General features: G+C 40.6%; 1 protein-coding gene across 7 annotated transcripts in view; it reads left to right on the top strand.

Annotated features, from left to right (window-relative positions):
- Positions 1-18,006, top strand: part of LOC143153067 (solute carrier family 7 member 14) — a 92,128-nt gene extending 74,122 nt beyond the window's left edge. For all 7 annotated transcript variants that reach the window (XM_076323843.1, XM_076323842.1, XM_076323841.1 and 4 more), the window contains 9 exons: positions 4,791-4,962; positions 6,129-6,312; positions 7,425-7,549; positions 8,153-8,406; positions 8,837-9,079; positions 9,326-9,470; positions 9,595-9,688; positions 9,763-9,890; positions 10,329-18,006. In XM_076323843.1, the coding sequence (XP_076179958.1) occupies positions 4,791-4,962; positions 6,129-6,312; positions 7,425-7,549; positions 8,153-8,406; positions 8,837-9,079; positions 9,326-9,470; positions 9,595-9,688; positions 9,763-9,890; positions 10,329-10,651 (1,668 nt within the window). In that variant the 3' untranslated portion in view covers positions 10,652-18,006. The remainder of the gene's footprint in view (positions 1-4,790; positions 4,963-6,128; positions 6,313-7,424; positions 7,550-8,152; positions 8,407-8,836; positions 9,080-9,325; positions 9,471-9,594; positions 9,689-9,762; positions 9,891-10,328) is intronic.
- The last annotated feature ends 442 nt before the right edge of the window (positions 18,007-18,448 follow it).

The following is an 18,448-nucleotide window of genomic DNA, read 5'->3' as shown; positions in this document are numbered from 1 at the left end:
TCTACCTTCACAGTCGCGTTCATCGACGATGTTCGATAAATATTTCCGTGAACGAGGTCTCGTCCGTTCTCGGGTTTGAATTTTTTATCGTCACGTTTTCACCCCGCGTTGCTTTTTCGTGACACATGTGGGACACCTTGTTTGTGGCTTGAAAACCACCCTCTTTCGAAACCTGAATGCTTTCTTATGCTCGAAATGAGGTTTCGGTTGACCTAGTTCGATGGTTTCACCCACGTGAATGGAAGACACAATCCTCTGTTGATTCGTAATCTCGAGGAGGGATACATTATGATGGCTCAGAGGGGTTTCTAGGGATGGCTCGTCCCGCGGACACACTCGAGCGAGAAATAGGAAACGGTTGTAGATTACTATGTTTTATCCTAAACGAAAACATGTGAGAAAGCCCGTTGTAGTATTGCTAAAAAAAAATCTGCTCGAATATCTTCTTCGACGCTACAGTTTCTAACATTATTTACCAATCAGTCGAAAAGGCTGGTTCCGACTGCTTCGATCGACAAATGCACTTTAAATTCCATAGAGAGTTTTTTAAAGATATGATTTTTTCGACTCCACACGTACGATCAATTTTATAAATTCTTCTTTTCCTTTGTCGTCTTCTTTTTGTTGAAATAGAAAGGCTATTCGAAGTATTCACGACTTAAAAGAAACGAAAGATATTGTTTATTTAAACAAATTACGCGATGATGAAATTTCTTCGCAATAGATTATCGACGACTGTTATTGAATAGATATAGACTAAATATTTGTATTCTTGCACTTAGCTAACACTGAACATACATTCGTAAATATACGTATTTTGAATGTAATTGAAATTTGTTAAAATTGTCTAAACGTCTTATGACTTTTGAGCGGGGATGTACACACGATCGGATGGTGGTTGTAGAGAATTTGATTTTCAACGGCAGTTTCACAACGAGACATTTATTCGATAGCTCAAGCATTTATTTTATATGAAAAGAATAAAGCACACGTAGGCTGTACAATGTACATTCCTCTTCTGTCAAATCGTTGCACAACTTCATTCCTGAGCTGCAATGGTCTCCTTTGTCACGTCGAACAGTCGTCCTTTCAACAGCTAAATTCGTTGCTCGTCTCTGAACACAGAATACATATTCGATCGTGTCTAGATTTTCACTCCCGTCGTTGTTTAAATTTATAAGGGCAACAACGACGTCTTCACCATTTGGCTTCAATTGTAACGAAATTAAAACATTCCTAGTATTGTCTTCGATGTGCAAAGTACGCTTGACCGTACTCTTGCAAATTTGCCGTTATGAATATTAATAAAACACTTTAGGAGTACGTTGTCGAGATCCTAAATTGTAAGAAAATGCGACGAAATCGATTTCCTCGAAATGTTAAACGAGAATATTCCCTTAACGAAGAAAAAATTGATCGAGGAGGCAGAAGAATCAATCGTAAGATGACTATTTCGATTTGCGAGAGGTCTCGTTAACCCTGAATAATAATTTCGATAAATAACAATCCTTTAACAAAGACCCTCTCCCTCGATGGTATTATAAAGCTTTGCTGCACGAGCAGAGGTCAAGTAACGGAGCCAGAAGGAGTTGGATGCGGTGGTGGAAGTAGTTCACGGAGATTACAAAGAAATCCGAAGCTTTGTAGACGACATTCTCCTTGTCTTTGTGGAATCTGGTTCCTTTGAGGTAGCTACTCCTTGTTTCCAACTCTGAATAGTCTATACTCCGCTTCCCTGAAACAAGGGTCACAAAAATTACACGGTCTTCTTACGAGAATATTTAACAGGAGCTCCGTGAATGTTCATTCGGATACTCTTTATCGGAAATTGGATTAATTTTTATTCTTGCATCGTTACTTAGTTTCAATAAGACGAAGCTACTACGCGTACCGCTACAGCTCTCGTGAAAACCCTAATGGACTGTTTCTTCTTAATTACATCATCTTGAACAGGGGGTGGTGTTTCATGGCGATCGAGGTCCTCTGATTTGTCAGCGTGTGATTTTTGTTACGAGGATGCCTAAAAAGTAAACTGTATTCGTATTACCCACACGATATCAAGGGACTCGAGGAATCCACACGGATGGAAAGTTGTTAGGTTCCCGAGTACGTAACTGTTCCCCCGTGATACATAACTTGCGTTGTAGATGCGACGCGTCTCGTGACGAGAGAGCCGAGGTCACACGGATAATGTCACTCTGAAATACCGAATGGCAGACTATTTAATTCAAGCTCGGGGACGGATAAAATATATTTTAGAAAATTATTTCCACGATAAACCCAACAGCGTCTCGCTCAATGTACCGAAATAGGGCTAACGCGAGGGCTAATGTAATTTCGTTCGTGTCTCGAATTAACTTGCAAAATTGAACAACGGTGTTCTGGACTGTACACGTGTATTCGTAAAGAATTTAAGAAAAAAGAGACCACCACGATACACCCCTGTTGAACGAGATCTGGAGATTTCGGTATCGTTGAAATTGTCGCGTCGCTCAACTTCCAAGCGACAGCGCATTCAGTCCGCGTGGCACGAAGTTTACAGTTAAAAATTCAAGGTGATTTTGGCAAAGCGGCCGTTCGTCGTTTCAGCAGCTTGTTCCTTGTGACTCAAGTTTCCGCGTTCGAATAAAAAGTAGTCGAGGGTCCGTGTGGTTGCAGACGCGGCGGCCTTTAACGAGCGAATTCATTCTGGTGTGGTTTCACCGGGTGGTGCGTGGGCAGCGAACGCAGAGGCGTTCATGACCCACGGGGGCGAAATACTACAGGGTCACGTGGCAACCTTTAACATTCACGAGCTTTTCTCCTTTTAAGAAGACCTCTTCCAGATCCATTAAAATTTCACCTCGGTGGTTTTTCCTTTTTTTTTATCTCGTTTCCGAAGTCGGTGTCGAACAGCCTCGTGTCCACGATGCCAATTAGATTTACGGTTCTCGAGCTTTTTCGTTTGCTTTAGCCCTCTTTCGAACCGAGGATCCGAATACACGGTGGGTCGAAACAGTACTTGTACGCTATATTACGAGGAGATTCCTCTAAAATGGAAGTCCGATTTTAACGAAAATCAACGAGACTGTTTTCGGATTATTTTTGCTTGCGCGCGATCTAAAATTTTTTTTTCTTTCATTTCTTCTATAGAGAAAGAATTTGGGAACGTGTTCCACTTGTTCCGTCGAATACTGTCCACGGAATGTAATTTTGAAATATTTAAGTCGTTTTCCACCTGTATGAAAATTGTTTAGCATTTCTCTGCCGACGATCGACAAATTGTTGAGTCGTTCCACCAGCGTTCGCGACATTCCAATTCCTTTGTATTATTTTCAATTCGTGCTGGCTCTTTGAGCTCATTTCTGTTCCGTGGCTGTCTGAAATATTTCCTACCTTCTCGACCGAGTTCGGAAGTATTTTACCGCCAATTCTATCGGCCTTATCGCGGTGCTATTTTACGAGTGTCCGCGTTTTTAAGTCCTGTCTACCGATGTCAGAGTTAGTTCAGCCCTTTTTTATGAACGTAAAAGTTACGTTAGCTCCGCCGTGCTAATTCCAGGCTCGTTTCAAAGTTATTTTAATGACTTTTTCTCACGATGGGCTTATTGTGAAGCTGCTCCACTTACGTCCGTGTTTTCAATTATTTCCTAACGATGTCAGATATTGTTCAATTCTCGCGCATTAATCGCAGAGTTGTTTAAATTAACCTCCGCCGTAGTGAAAATAATTTGTGACCAATTTCTATGTACACTATTACTGTTACATTTAGTGCGAAGCTCTATCGCTCGGGGTTGTAATTTTAATTAATTCATACCGACGAAGAAGGTATTTTAATTTCGTTCTATTAATCTCGGTGTCGCTCGAACATTCATCTACCGGTGTTAGGTTTATTTTAATTTGTTTTTTAATCGACCATGCCATTGTTTTCATTTTACCCTCCTGTCTTTGCTTTTACAGAAACGCAATTTGCTATGTTCCACAGTGTTGTCTAAAGTATTAAGCTTCCACTTTGGGCACTCATCTTTTGGACTCGTGGAAGTGAAAGGTATCAGAAATGCATAACACCATTAAGGGGTCTTAAAAAATTAAATGGCGGGAATGCATTCGAAATGACCACCGTTTCGAAGGGTTCTCGCCCGAGGGACGTGTCTTTGTTTAAAGAAAAATCCAATTTGTCAAATTTCTCTATTCGGAATACTACGTCCCAGGGAATACCACGATCTCGCTAATTTATTTTTCATACTAATTTCAATGCCTCGAGAACGATCTTGATAATACAGGTCGAATTGCGCGATTGTATCGCTTGAATTTTCTTGCAAATTATTTGTCGATTGAAAAGTTTTAAACGAAAATTGTCTGGTACTAATAGGGGCATATATTCGCTACCGAGATATTCTTTGGTTAATTTTTACTACAAGAAATCTTCGAAATGTTACATTTCAATATTATTAGATTTCACGATCTATGACTTATTACCATGAAATTTATTCACACAGCAACAACATCGAAAATCGTACACGCTTCTAGATAATTAAATCTCGATAATTTTGTATTCTGTATTCGATAAATTTTCGAAATAAACTGTGATCAAATGTCACACGTTGCAGTTAAAAATTCAAGGTGACCTCCGTGTTTGGAGGAAAAAGGAAAAAATGAAAAAATAATTCTTGCATTATACGTTTCTCTCGATACCGGACAGCTTTCGTTCGAAACATTTTTTTCGCGCAGCGAATAGTTTACAAGAAACGGTTCAAGGGAACAGTTCAATGTGGAAAACATTCTAATCGATGAAACACTGTTTGTTCCAGGTGTTCACCGGTGCGGCGACGTGTTTTTACGCGTTCATCGGCTTCGACATAATAGCAACCACAGGCGAGGAGGCGACCAACCCCAAGAGGAGCATCCCTCTCGCGATAGTCTCGTCGTTGATCATAATTCTCATCGCTTACGTCACCAGCAGTATGGTGTTGACGCTGATTGGTGAGTGGCGTTCAGTTCCAGACCTGCCATTGTGGCCCCTTCTCTAATTGCGAGCCAATTGAAACACGATTCTTGATGCAAAGTAATTCGAGCTTTCGATCGCTCTTTAACGATACGAATTCGAAGAATCACGCATCGATTCTTCTGGCGAAAGATTCGTCGAGAAATTGTCGAGATCGAGCGTATAAAACGGAAGCAGAGCGAACTCGAAAGTCTGAAACTTTCGACGAGTTCAACGACGACGGTGATTGGTGGTAAATTTGTCTTCCGAATTCGAAGAGAATCGAACGTACGCGTCGAGAAAACGACGATTGTTGAACATCGACTTTCGACCTTCTACACCTAAGGGGGACACACCGATCTAACGAGTCTAAGGATCGAATACATTTTTCTTCTTCTTATTTATCTTAAAGTTTGAAGCGCGTGAAGTGTTACGTCAAAATGATATTTCGAGATTCGTACGTTTAGCGAAGTTGCAGCGGTAAATAAACTCGTTCTACGTTTTTTCGAAACTGTATTGAACTTCTGTTATCGGTATTATCGGAAAACCCTGTACCTGTCGATGTTTGAGATGACATAACAGCCAACAGTCGGTTGGTGGTGTTTGTTTAATTATTAACGTTTAATCGGTGCGTCGTTTCGATTGATTATCTTGCTTGAATTGTGTTGTCTGACGTCTAGAAGGCTCTTGGCCGTCTATGACCTTCCTTCACGCGTCTCTGGTCACCCTTCGACGTCATCGTGATCATCCGTGTACCCTTGTTACGGACATTCTACGGTTCGTTATGCTTCTAAATAGCGCCAAGGTTCTCTTCTCGAGTACACGATTACTTAAACAAAGTAAAAATAAACGATTTCTTATCGAACGACAAAACTTATTTAACAATCTATTATACACATGCATATACACGTACAGACATTCATATATTCACATGCAGATACACATACATACATTCATATATACGCTTGCATGCATACTAGAGATGATTTTTGTCGTACCATCTTTGAATGGTATTGGAAATTCAACACATTTAGAGTTCGATTTCACGTGGAACGAATGTGTCGATTAATTAATGGCAGTAAGTTGTCGACTTTGTTCAGAAAATTCTTACGGTGTCGAGTTAGAAAAAGAGAAGTTGAAGAGTAACTTAACTGATTATTTTCAGTTCCGTACAATGAAGTCGATCCGGATTCGGCGCTAGTGGAGATGTTCGGCCAGGTCGGAGCTTACAAGTGCAAGTACATCGTTGCAGTTGGTGCACTGGCTGGATTGACGGTCTCCATGTTTGGCAGCATGTTCCCTATGCCTAGGATAGTCTACGCCATGGCTCAGGACGGCCTCATATTTCGGTAACGACGATCAGTATCGGTCCTCTTAGATAATCCTGCTTCGTCTGAAGTGTTTTCGATAAGTCTTAATTTAGGTATCTTGCCAGAGATTGTAATTTGACAACAATTTCTTCGATGATACGGTGACCATATTTTCTTGGAGAAAATCAAGGATGAATTCTTTTCGTAACGAATGGAAAGCAGTGTATATTTATTATTTTATTTTGCAAGTAAATGCAAAACTTATTTGAAAGTATCAAGTATACAGAAACAATTGTACTGTTTAAAACGGAGGAAAAATAAAAATAACGTTTTCTATTCTTTGCATTTTTCAAGTCAATGAAAATTTCTCAAAATCTAGGATTTACGTTAGAAGAAAATTATAAAATTGCATACAGATCATGTAAAAATTGCATTTAGTATGAATACGCTCTTCGAGTGTCTCAATGTTAAATTACATTTTTTTTTTCATATAATTAAATATTTATATAGTTCGTTTATGCTCTCGGGTCATTTCCTTCCTTTACGGCATTTTTTTCATTTTTCAGTAGTCGAGTAACTTTTAATGCAACAAACTGTAGCAAACAGCTCACCGTTGTGTACATTTAAGTTTCCGCGGTTTGAAATAAAGGAAACGCTTTTCTCGACCTTCACCCACAAGAGGGATTTCTTGCGAAAGGATCCATTTGAATACTTTTATTTCTGCGAAAGAGTTATCTCAGCGGTTTACACAACCAATGTAAATTTAGTAAAATATACAAACTGAATCTTTGAATACTTTGGCATCAATGTTTGGTATTTCTCCAAAATTAGAAATTATTTTCTTAATATTAATAGGTCAAAGGCCTCGATGGTTTAATTAATTTCAGTTTCGTTTTATTTAAATCAATAGAAACTTTGCACGTTGAAACAATTTGAGATCCGACGAACAGAATAGAAAGTAAAGAACAAAAGTTCTGTTTCCAGAAATAATCCAAGGATAAAATAAAGAACTGTCCTTTTAAATAAACGATATATGGACACATATATGTTAACTGTAACGATACAGTTAACATCGACGTAATGTAAATGGCTTTGGAAATGAATCCGATTGATCAGTAGTCTCTGAACTACGATTCTATTTGTTTGTTCAGGACTCTGAGCCAAGTGTGGCCAACAACAGGCACACCAGCCTTGGCGACACTGACTTCCGGATTGTGTGCAGCCGTGGCTGCACTGTTGATCCAGTTGGAGGTCTTGGTGGAAATGATGTCCATCGGTGAGTCCACTAACGGAATATTCGAACGAGTTTTCAACAAATTTAAAATTCATTAATATATAAAGTATGTGTGCGTCTTTTTCTTACTTTTTTAAATGTAAGTTGCACAGTTTATGACATTCAAAACAGTATTTGAATGAAAAATGATTTGTTCCTTGAGATCAATTGTCAGAGTATTGTTGCACATTAGAAGTACACTCTTTTTTTTCAAATCAAGTATGATTTTTCATACAAAAGTGCTACAGTGACAGTCTAAAATATAAAAGTAGTATCGAAAAGGAATAATTCAAAATAATTCACAATCATCAAAGTACTTGCAACATAGTTGAGTTCGTACGAAAAGCATTCTTTTCAAGTATTTTCTCCAGTCTCTTTGGAACAGAGAAAATAAATTATTTCTAAACAGTTTGAAAATTTCCCTCTTCATTGATGGCTTAAGGAACTTTTATTACAGTGTATCTCAATGTTCGCGGATAGAACGTGGATTTGGGTTGCGTTTCTTGATCAACCGAGCCGCCATTTTGAAAAGCAACTATTCTATACGGATCAATGTTCCCCGACAAGTTTTCTCGAACTGGACCAAACTTCCGTTTCAATCCTCAGGTACTCTGCTGGCCTACACTCTGGTGTCCACCTGTGTGCTGATTCTACGCTATCAGCCGCACTCCACGAATCTGGTAGAGCTTCTGCCACAGAGTCTTAGGACACCCTGTAGATCACCCACGAAAGAAACTCAGGGAAATGGTCAAGTGACTTACGGGAAGGAACTTCGACCAGATCAGCTGACCACTGCTTTGAATTCCGTTCAGGCGACGCAATCGGAACTCGCAGCAGCGAACAATGGTCAACGTATTATGGTGGGTATTCAGCTTCGACAGAGTTCGTGGAATTGGCTATTTACCGACCAAGTATCTTAATTGCAAACGCAACGATTGTTCATCGATAACGAACTAGCGTAAAACACAATTAACGAACACGCCAACTCGGAGTTCAATATTCTCGGAAACTTCGTTGCGATTGAAATTGTAACTGTGTATTCTGCGTTCGTGTATTCGAAGTTCGGGCATTCTGAAGTGCGAAATTCAAGAATATAGGGTGTCTGTTGATTATAGATTATAGATGGTAGATTTTAGACGAATCGATCCGTTTGATGTCTCTGTTAGTGTTTCTGCATTGAAGGATAACGTCACGCGATGATAATATCGTCGTTCGTCACTAAAACGGTTAAGTAGGATATACTTTGTTCTATTAATTGCGAACATTTCATCAATTTTTCGTCCATTTCAGGTCAGACGAGTAAGAAGATGCAACAGTTCTTCGCCAGACTCGGATGACACCTACGGAGCAGAGGAGGATGAAGTGGGATTGGGTAAGGACGACCAGTATCTGGTTAGCGATAGAACCGAGAATAAATTCTACGGCAGTGTGCATGCAGCTGCAGCTGCATCGAGTTGCGGAAGCACGCATCAGTATCCAGGAACCACGCCGATAATAGGGCCGCCTTTGAATTATCTACAACGCCGACTTCAGGTAAGATTTGGTCGTAAAACTTGTCTAACTAACCATTTGCATCATTAGCGTACGCTAGGTTGTTCGGTAAATTTTGTTATTCGATAAAACTTATCGAACAGTATAGTACTAAGTTGCTCAATCGTTTTTGTCGTTCGATGAAACTTATCGAACGGTACTACATTGAACGGTACTCCTTAATTAAAAGTGAAGATTGTTCTCTTATACAATTAATAATCGATAATTACGTAATAATGTGTATTGTAGGCAGCACAGTACCTTTGTCCTGCTATTTTCCCTTGGGTGGATCGAGGCCCTGCAACCGAGGAATCGGGACGCTACGTCATGAAGCTAGTCGGGATCCTCTACTTGCTGATCCTGATCTTCGATTTGATCATAGTTTGCGGCATGGGTGAGCAAATGAACTTACGTAATGTAGTTTTATGTTACGTAACGTTGCTTTAAGAAAACAAGGACTTTTTTTTCTGTAAGAAGTTACGGTAACATTGCAAGTGAGTTCTAACACGATGTTTCAGGGAACATGGGAACGTTCACCACGTTAATAATGTTCCTTTTCCTCTTCGCCATAATTGGGGTGTTGCTTGCCATTAGTAGAAAGCCGCAAAACAGGTGCATTGATCGACGATTCTTACATGCGCGTGAATTTTCTCGAGAATGGATCCTAGAACGTTGAACTCTTTCAGGAACAGCCTGATGTTCATGACTCCGGGACTTCCATTCGTTCCTGCGATTGCCGTCACCGTGAACATATACCTCATTTTCAAGCTGAGCATCTTGACTCTCGTCAGATTCACCGTGTGGATGATACTCGGTAAGAGAAATCAGTTTAATCGGTTCACCCTAGAGTGTCCATTGTTTGGCCTTTACGAGATCTCGTCGCAGATAATTCCTTAACTATCGGATGACGGGTCTCGCGGAGGCTGGATCATTTCTGACTAGTGCCAAAATCACGCACGAACAGATTTCAAAGTGTAATCTTTCCAATGAAAAATTTAATCTCCTCTATTTCAGGCTTCGCTCCAATTAACAAAACTGAATAAAAATCTTCTCCATTTCAGGCTTCGTTACAAATTACCAAAATTTCATAAAAATTTCCTCTACCTCGTGGTTCGTTCCGATTACAAAAATTTCGTAAAGAATTTCCTCTACTTCGTGCTTCGTTCCGATTGCAAAAATTTCATAAAAAAATTCCTGTATTTCGTGGTTCGTTCCGATTACAAAAATTGAACAAATATCTCCACCATTTCAGGGTTCATCATGTACTTCTATTACGGCATCAAGCACAGCAGCCTCGAGGAGGCAAGCGCAACGGAGAATCCGGAGGAGACCGTGACAGCTGGAAATATCGAGCTGACGGTGACGGATACGCAAAAACAGCAACAAACGCACCATCCATCGTCCTACTCGACGACCGATCGCAGTATTTACGAGGGCCAACAGTTGGACGCGTTCGGGCAACCCGTGTTCGGTAGCACGGATTTTGGCGGGACACCTAGCCAGAGGCCAGCCACGACTACAACTGGTCAGCCGCTCTTCATCGATCAGGGGAGCTTCCCCACCTGGGACGACTGAGCACCGAACGAAACTGACACAAATATATATAGATACATATACATATATGTATATATATATATTTGAAGATATAAGATAAATTATTACGCAAGCCTGACCGGCATCGAATGTTCACCGGCGAATAAATGACCCTTTCGGAGCTCGCGGTTAAGGCTCTGGCTTCTGGATCACGATCGAAGTATACGCTTGCGTCGATCTTTCGAACGACTCGCACTTTTCGTTTCCTGCGAGCGACGAGCACTTATTCATTGGTGATTACCTCACCTCGGTGTCTCACGTTCCTTTCGGATTGCTTGGCGATAACGAAGGGTCGACGGTGATCCAGCTTCGAGGCAGACCTCTTCCAAAGTAACTCTTTGACTAGCTTTTCTCCAAAAACAACCTTTACTCCGTTTCAATTTTCTCGAGTGCAGTCGGTTGGTACCTTTGATGGTGGACTGTTGAGCGCTAGTTCAAGGTTAACCTTTGTACCCAAGGTTCTTCAAGTTTTTGTTTAGACATTCTTCGAAGTATTTGAATTTCGTTGATCGTTTAGCAGAGTCGATGATTGATGGTGGAATCTCTCGATGCGTTCTCCTCTAAAGAGAACTTTGAATTCTTCACCTACAGCGATCATACGACACTTCATCCAAAGAGATTTTCTTCGTTGGTTTCCATTGGAAGTACATTAGACGAAGGTTCGAAAGAAATTCCTCGTTAAAGTAACTTCGTGTTCCTCCTCGGCAGTCCATCATCACAGCGAGGCACTGTTTCGCCGAACGTTTCCATCCGCAGATTCAACGACCCGGGGAATGTTTTCGTAGTGACTTGGGTGCATCGTGTCAGAGATCGACGATCGATCGGGTGTCGCGTGCTTTGAAATTCCGAGCTTCCCTGACCGATTTCACTTCTCCGCGAAGAAGAACGTCAATTTCCAAATCGAGCCGGATCGATCGTCGCGATCGACGCGTCCCGGGCTCTTCGTCGATCGCTTCTCCGCGCCATCTTGAAAGATTTAAACCAAAGATGGATCGATGACGGAACCGCGAGCCTCCCACGAGGGCAAAACTTGTTGACTACTGTTTTCGGGACAAATGTAGTAAATAATTTTTCCGCGGCAATATTTATTATTCTAGTTGTATAAAGAGAAACGACGGTAATTCGTCGTTAACGAGGCAGAGCTGTCGGAAACGGAAGCAGAGAAACGTATATGCAAACGGCTGACGACGAAACGAAAATTGCGAAACGAGAACGACGAACGAGACCATTATCATTCCTAGAATAAGGCAGAACTTGTGTTTTCCAAAAGAGCATTTTAACTGCTAAGAGATAAGTTTAAACGTATCGCTAGTCGAGAGAAAGAGAGAACGACAGACAGAGAGAACGAACGTGCACGAGAGAATGAACGATTACGAGAGAACGAACGAGTATGGGAGGATAAACGAGTGAACGAGTGAACGAGTGTGAGAGAGAGACAGAGAGAGAAAGAGTTAGCGTGAGAGAAGACAACAGAAAAAAAAAATTTCGTTCCTGAATCACGAGAAGTGCGAGGCGAGTGTGTCGGGTAGGAAACGAAGTAGAAAATCATCCAAAAACAAACAAAAAAAGAAACTCGAAACAAAAAAATATATTGATCTTGCCTAAATCTAGTCTTTCCCGTAAGAAGGAAGCTTAGCGTAATGTATTGTAATCCTAAACCTAAGCTTAACTGTAAACTTGCGTGCGTCTTACCTCGATTAACGATCACGAAAATGAATCTCGTTTTCCTCCCGTTGGTCGTTTAATCGGTTCTTTCTACGAATCGCTTTAGGGTTTTTGCGCTCTCCTGCTTGGACGCGATTAGGAAGGGCTCGTTTTTTCGTTGTTCGTGTGCAGCACGGGCTAGTTCTCGTGCAGAGGACGAACTCTTTTCTTATACGAATCCTCGATGTTCCAAAACTGTCACCACTTTGTACGATTAATTAAACATTTATTGTACATACACCTCTGTATGATCTCTGGACAATACGTCACGCGGAGGAACCAGAATTACGCATTCTGGACAGTTTTACGAGCCTTCCAGATCGTCGATCTACGAAACGGGCATCCTTTATTTAATCCTGAATGTAATCGAACACGAACGTTCAGTTGTCTTAATAATAACAGTTTTTACAATTATTGTCGACAAGAAACCCCCCCCACCCCCCTTTTCTATTATCTCTAAGTTATCAGATATTGCATTTAACTGTTTCGTATTTCATTGTTCGTAAGAACGATTCGCTGTCGCGTAAACTTTTGCGTTTCAAGCGTTACCAAATCCTCGATCCATCGAACGATCATCATCTTTCGTCTAATTAACGAATATTGTTTTCGTCGAATGTTGGCCTTCGGTTTTCAGTGTTTCCAATATTGTCGATACTTGAATAATTTTGAATAGAATTGAGAACCATGCTGTACGATTGTTACTAAATTCTTGCCAAAAGAGGAAACCATTGGCGTATTCGTGTACCGTGCACGTATTATTCGAATTTTATTATCGCTGCGCACACGATTAACAGCTATTTTGCAATTTACTTTCGCTGATCCGTAGGTGCCTGTGTTGTCGTTTCCATCGAGGAACCTTTAAAAAATTAAAAAACCACTGTATGGAATCTTTCCTCTTTTTCCGTAATCGTTCATCCGTCGATGTTTATCGTTTCGATGTTCCTTGCTATCGAGGATGCAACTATCTCGAAAAAAAGTTTCGACAAGCTGGAAACGTGGGGAAAAAAGAAAGGAAAGGAAAGTGCAAGAGATAAATTGCGAAAGATTGTGGAAAAACGATAAATTAAACGATCGCAGAAAATGGGAAACGCGGACGAAAAATGGAAGTAGAATTAAAGAAACGAATCTCGAGCGGATTGAGATACACAGGGAAAGGAAAAGCTAGTTTTCCAAGGGGAGTGCAACGGAAATGGTAATTTCGAAGGGGAAATCGAACCGACAGCTTACCACAAAACAGCCAGCGATGATGCTTCACGTCTCTACGTTTATTCTATTCTCGTATCTACATATCGATCGATGATCTATTTCACATATCAGTCTGCATATTTTGCAGGGATGGCATCCGTGAGACTGTAACGAGAATGTAGCGAGAGAATGCTCGAGATTGATCTATATATTTACCTTTAAGTATTGACGCGTTTGTTAAAATTTTCTAATATATATATGTATTATATATAATATATATTATATACATGTATGTATTATACATATGTACGATGAGATACTTTTTACGTGGAACGATCGATCGAGTCCGATCTCAGATCGATCGAGACTGCTGTCCTAGGATTCTCAGTTCTTAATCCCAAAGCCTGTAACGTTGCCATAAACAGGGTGTCGATGGTCGAAGAAGGTTGGTCGATACTATCGCGAGTGGTCGATTTCAATTTAATTTCAATGGTCAACGAATTTCGAAATCGGTAGAAAAAAGAGAAGAGAAAAGTGAATTTTATTTATCATCGACGAACTACGCTATTAGAAATACTTCGAACACGGTTCTTATATTTAATGATCGATAAACAGGAAATTGTGTACACGGTAGAAATTTGAGATTCGACAAAAGGTGTGTCGCTTGAGTTTTTAATGTCCAATGTCTGTAAAATTATTGAAAAAGACCATCCCTTCTACGCTATCTGCACCTTCAGGTTAAAACCGTTGCGGGGTTCGCTTTATCAGTGTTGAATGATAAGGTTTGATCGTCTACCTTGGTTCTTGAATTAGCATCGGTGATCCCGAACAGTTGTACAATTCGAGAACGTGGTTCAAAACGGGTCTCGTCGAATAGAAATCTTTTACCATCCTAAATTTAATCACAAATAGGACACTGTTCTCGACTTTGCTCAACTGCGAACTCAACACTAGTTCGTAACATTAACTATTTCGGAATTAACACTAGAACTACCAAAGGGGTCAATTTGATTAGTTTCGAACTTCTTTTTAAAGTTATTCAACTATTAACGGTGTCTTTGTCTACAATATTCGTGGACATTTATCGAAATAGACAGCCAATGGTACTCGTAAATTAATTTGCTCTTTCCTCATCTAACTTCAAATATACCTATGTGGTCCGATGCAAATAGTAATACGTTCACCATTGGTAGTTCCAGTGTTAACAGTAATTGTTGTCCTATTCTCGATTCAAATACGAATACTGACCTCAGCCTTGTCTAACTCAGATCTAACGTTAACCTCAACTTCATCCAACGATGTACCCAATCCAATTTAACGACAGCTCTTTCGAATATTAAACTATTGCGGCGATTAAAGTGTGAACATTAAACGTTAGAAAAGTCTGACAAGAGATCAACCGGTACTTGTTCAGGAGTCAGGGATCAGAAATGGAAATGAGATGAAAAATCGAAAGGAGGATCTCGATGAAGCTCGAATTCCATTCTTTGAAAGAACAGTGCCTGTACATTCGCTCGTAGTATCCCCGAAACGTTAGACGCGGTCCAGAGAGAGTTTCTTCAGCTTGATCTCGAACGGAAGGTCGATTCTCGTGGATCGAAGATCATCGAGCTGACGACGAAATCCAGACTTTCTTCAAACCTTTCCAAACAAAATCGATCAGGAAATTTTCCAACGAAACTCGAAGCACATCTTTCCGTAGACACATAGGGACTTCCTAGGGATTTTATGAGAAATCCCCGAGCGGTTCTCAGATTTCGTTCTTTCGAAACGATTCTTTTTTTTGACGAAGGAATTCTCGAGAGCCTCCTTCGAGGGAAAACACGAAATTGGCTACGAAAAGCGGAATCTCGACGCGGCGCTTTGTTCTTTGTTTTGTTTTTTAGTTAGCACTTGGAATTTTTAGATAGAAGGAAATGGCCTATTGCAATGCGTGGCTGCAGGATGAACCTCGAACACCTTTCCACCTCGAACACGAAAAAGGTAGAAAAAGGTTAGCCGAGAGGACGAAGCTTTTAGCAGAGCTTCTCTCGTTATCTTCCTCGATACTTGACATTCCCCACTTCATCATTTTCATACCGATTCATCGACCATCGACTAATGTTTCTTTCCCGATTTTTGGTCCAAGTTCATCGCACGGTTCGAGTTAAAAAACTAGTCGCTTCGCTTCTTCTTTCACGGTCCTCCGATTCTCGTCCATCCGGTGTCCCGGATCAGTTTTCCTCGGCAAGGGAGCTGCAATTGCACCGAAATAATCGCAATAGCGACGCATCGACTAAAACCACTACCCAAATGGGAACACTTATCTCGTACTCCTCCACTTTCGTTACGAGCCATCGGTCTTACCTGTGAAGAGACATTTGCGACTTCGACGTCAGCTCTTCAAAAATCATATCTCGGCTCGAAAGATCAGTTTTCGAGGAACTATCGTCCCACCGATCGATGTCAGTCCCGGAGTGTTCAAGTTTTCCCTCGGTTCATCCAGCGTCATGTACCAACCTGACACGTACTTCGAAGTACGCTGTAACCTTGCTACCGAACACTATGACGTGCACGGTCGTGTTCGATGGCGTAATTTACAGCGTGAACAATCTTCCAACGAGTGCTACGCGCAACAGGACGCGAAGTATGAGATCGTACAGTTCGCCGAAAGACCTCCATCATTTTTCTCGTACGTCACGAGCGAGTGTGGGTCGCAATGGTGGTTATCTTCGGCAGAGGAAGGAACGTTTCCTCTTACGTTCCTCGACCTGTTTCTTCCTCGAAGCAACGAAAAGTTGCTCGGGTGGAAATCGATCCGTTCGATTTCTTCTCGGTTCCGAAGAGTTCGAAGCCATCTTGGACGGTTCGAGTTGGTTTGAATCGGTTTGAGTCGGTTTGAATCGGTTCGAATCGGTTCGCGACGGAGAGGACCGCGATGGTGAGTCGTCCTACAGCTTCTGATCCTCGAACTTCCGCCGGAAGCGGAACGAGGAAGGATATTCTTACTCGGTGGATTGTAACGGGCGTGATGTGACTCGATCTCGACCCTTCGACACTCTGACCAGCAAAATTCTACACGTTCTGGTTGTATCGTTTTCGACGAAGCGCGATCAGCGTGGAAAATCGTCGTAGAGATCTTTTACGGAAACGAAGTGACGAGACATGGAAGAAGCGGTATCGATATATGGACGATGGTTTTCTTAAAATCGACGATTCCGCGTGGAGGTACAGTGGTTCCAAAAAGTAAATAATTGATCACAATTTTCAGAAATTACAGTGACTCCGAAATGTACGAAAACTAATTACGATTCTCGGAATGACGAAGCACTAAGAGCTGAACATTCTTCGTAGGAAAGGTTTTGCTCTGTTTCGCACTATTACGAAGTTGTTTTGGCATTTTCGTTACAACAATTTCTTTTAGAAAAAATGTACCGTTTTTAGTGCCCTGTCGTTCGACTGTGAAAAAAGTTTCTCCCAAAAAATTGTAAAAATGAAGAGATGTCGATCTTTTGGATCTTAATTTTATTAAGACCGAGAACACTCTTTGTCGACAAAAAGATTATGTCACAGTGTGCTCTATACGCGCACAAACTTTCATTAAAATCAAATTTTTAGCTTAGGGGAATTTCCTCATAATGTAGCGTACAGATACTTTTTCCTTATTTTAGCGCTCTGAATTACCCTCTAAAGTTATGTACATATATGTTGGAACGCCCTGTACACTTCTTCGTAGAATCGTCGATCGTATACTTCGTTACGACTCGAACGAATTTTCATTTTAAACAGATCGACCGAAGTAATGAAGTAAATGAAGAAAAAAAAAACTTGTCGAAAGTAACGTTTCCGAAGCTTCCTTGCGATTCATCGATTCTTCGACCAAGATTTTGACCGGAGAAGGCACTAACAAGAAGAGAAGCGAAGAAATGTTTCAAATTATATCGTTTTTTGTTCAAAACGTTTCTCAGTAAAGGTTCTTTCGATATTCTCGCTCGATCTTTCACGAAATTTGGAAGGATTTCTTGGTAATTCGAAATCCGCGAACGACGACTTCGAATAGAAGCGCGACGAACTTGAATAGAAAAAGATTTCAGTCGCTCCACCGAGATCGACCGAGAATCGTATTTTTCTTCCTCGAAACTGTTTCTTGCACCGGGATATTCGATTTCTTTGGTTAAAAAATTTTGAACAAACCGATCGAGTGTCGAGGGCCGAAGGAGAGCGAAGAAAATGAGAGAGAGGGAGAGTGGCGAGAGGATGAGAGTGAAATAGAGTAAAAGGGACAGAATGCAAGAGAGTGTAAGTGATCGGTGTATATTTTATGTTTCGTTTTCTTCTCTCGAGAAAATCGCGTGTTGGAAAGATATATGCGTACCAGAAGGACAGAATTTTCCATGTAATATATATACCCTTACGTAACTACGTTGTTTAATATTGATAAGGATCAAAAATAAAAGTGATTATTCAGAAACTAATTTCGAAGTCTTTTATTCGATGTTTTAAACCTCTACGCCTGTACGCGGGACACTTCTTCTTTTTTTTTTTATTGAAGGGTAACTTCGTAATTTACTACTCTGTTCGAAAAGTTAATAGAATTATTTTTATCCTCTCGTTTCAACAACGCTGCATTGGTTCCTTAAGGGAGCCTCCTCGCAGCGAATTAAATGTAAATAAGAATTGGTTTAGAAGTATGGGTTCAAGGTTGTTAAACACGAGAACGCTAACAACAAGAAAGATACTACATACATGCAAACGTAATACGAATCAATAAAAAATATAGCGTGATACAAATATCTTAAACGTGCATTCAAATGGAAGGAATATATATCAAATATCTATTAGCAGAAGAAATATTTGTACCATCGACGAAGTATGCAATCATTGTCGACATTAGTGATCTTGCATGAACAA

Source organism: Ptiloglossa arizonensis, chromosome 12 (genome assembly GCF_051014685.1).
Source record: "Ptiloglossa arizonensis isolate GNS036 chromosome 12, iyPtiAriz1_principal, whole genome shotgun sequence".
NCBI classification, from domain to species: domain Eukaryota; kingdom Metazoa; phylum Arthropoda; class Insecta; order Hymenoptera; family Colletidae; genus Ptiloglossa; species Ptiloglossa arizonensis.
Note: the sequence above shows the minus strand (reverse complement) of the source record. Positions and strands in the feature narration are given on the sequence as shown.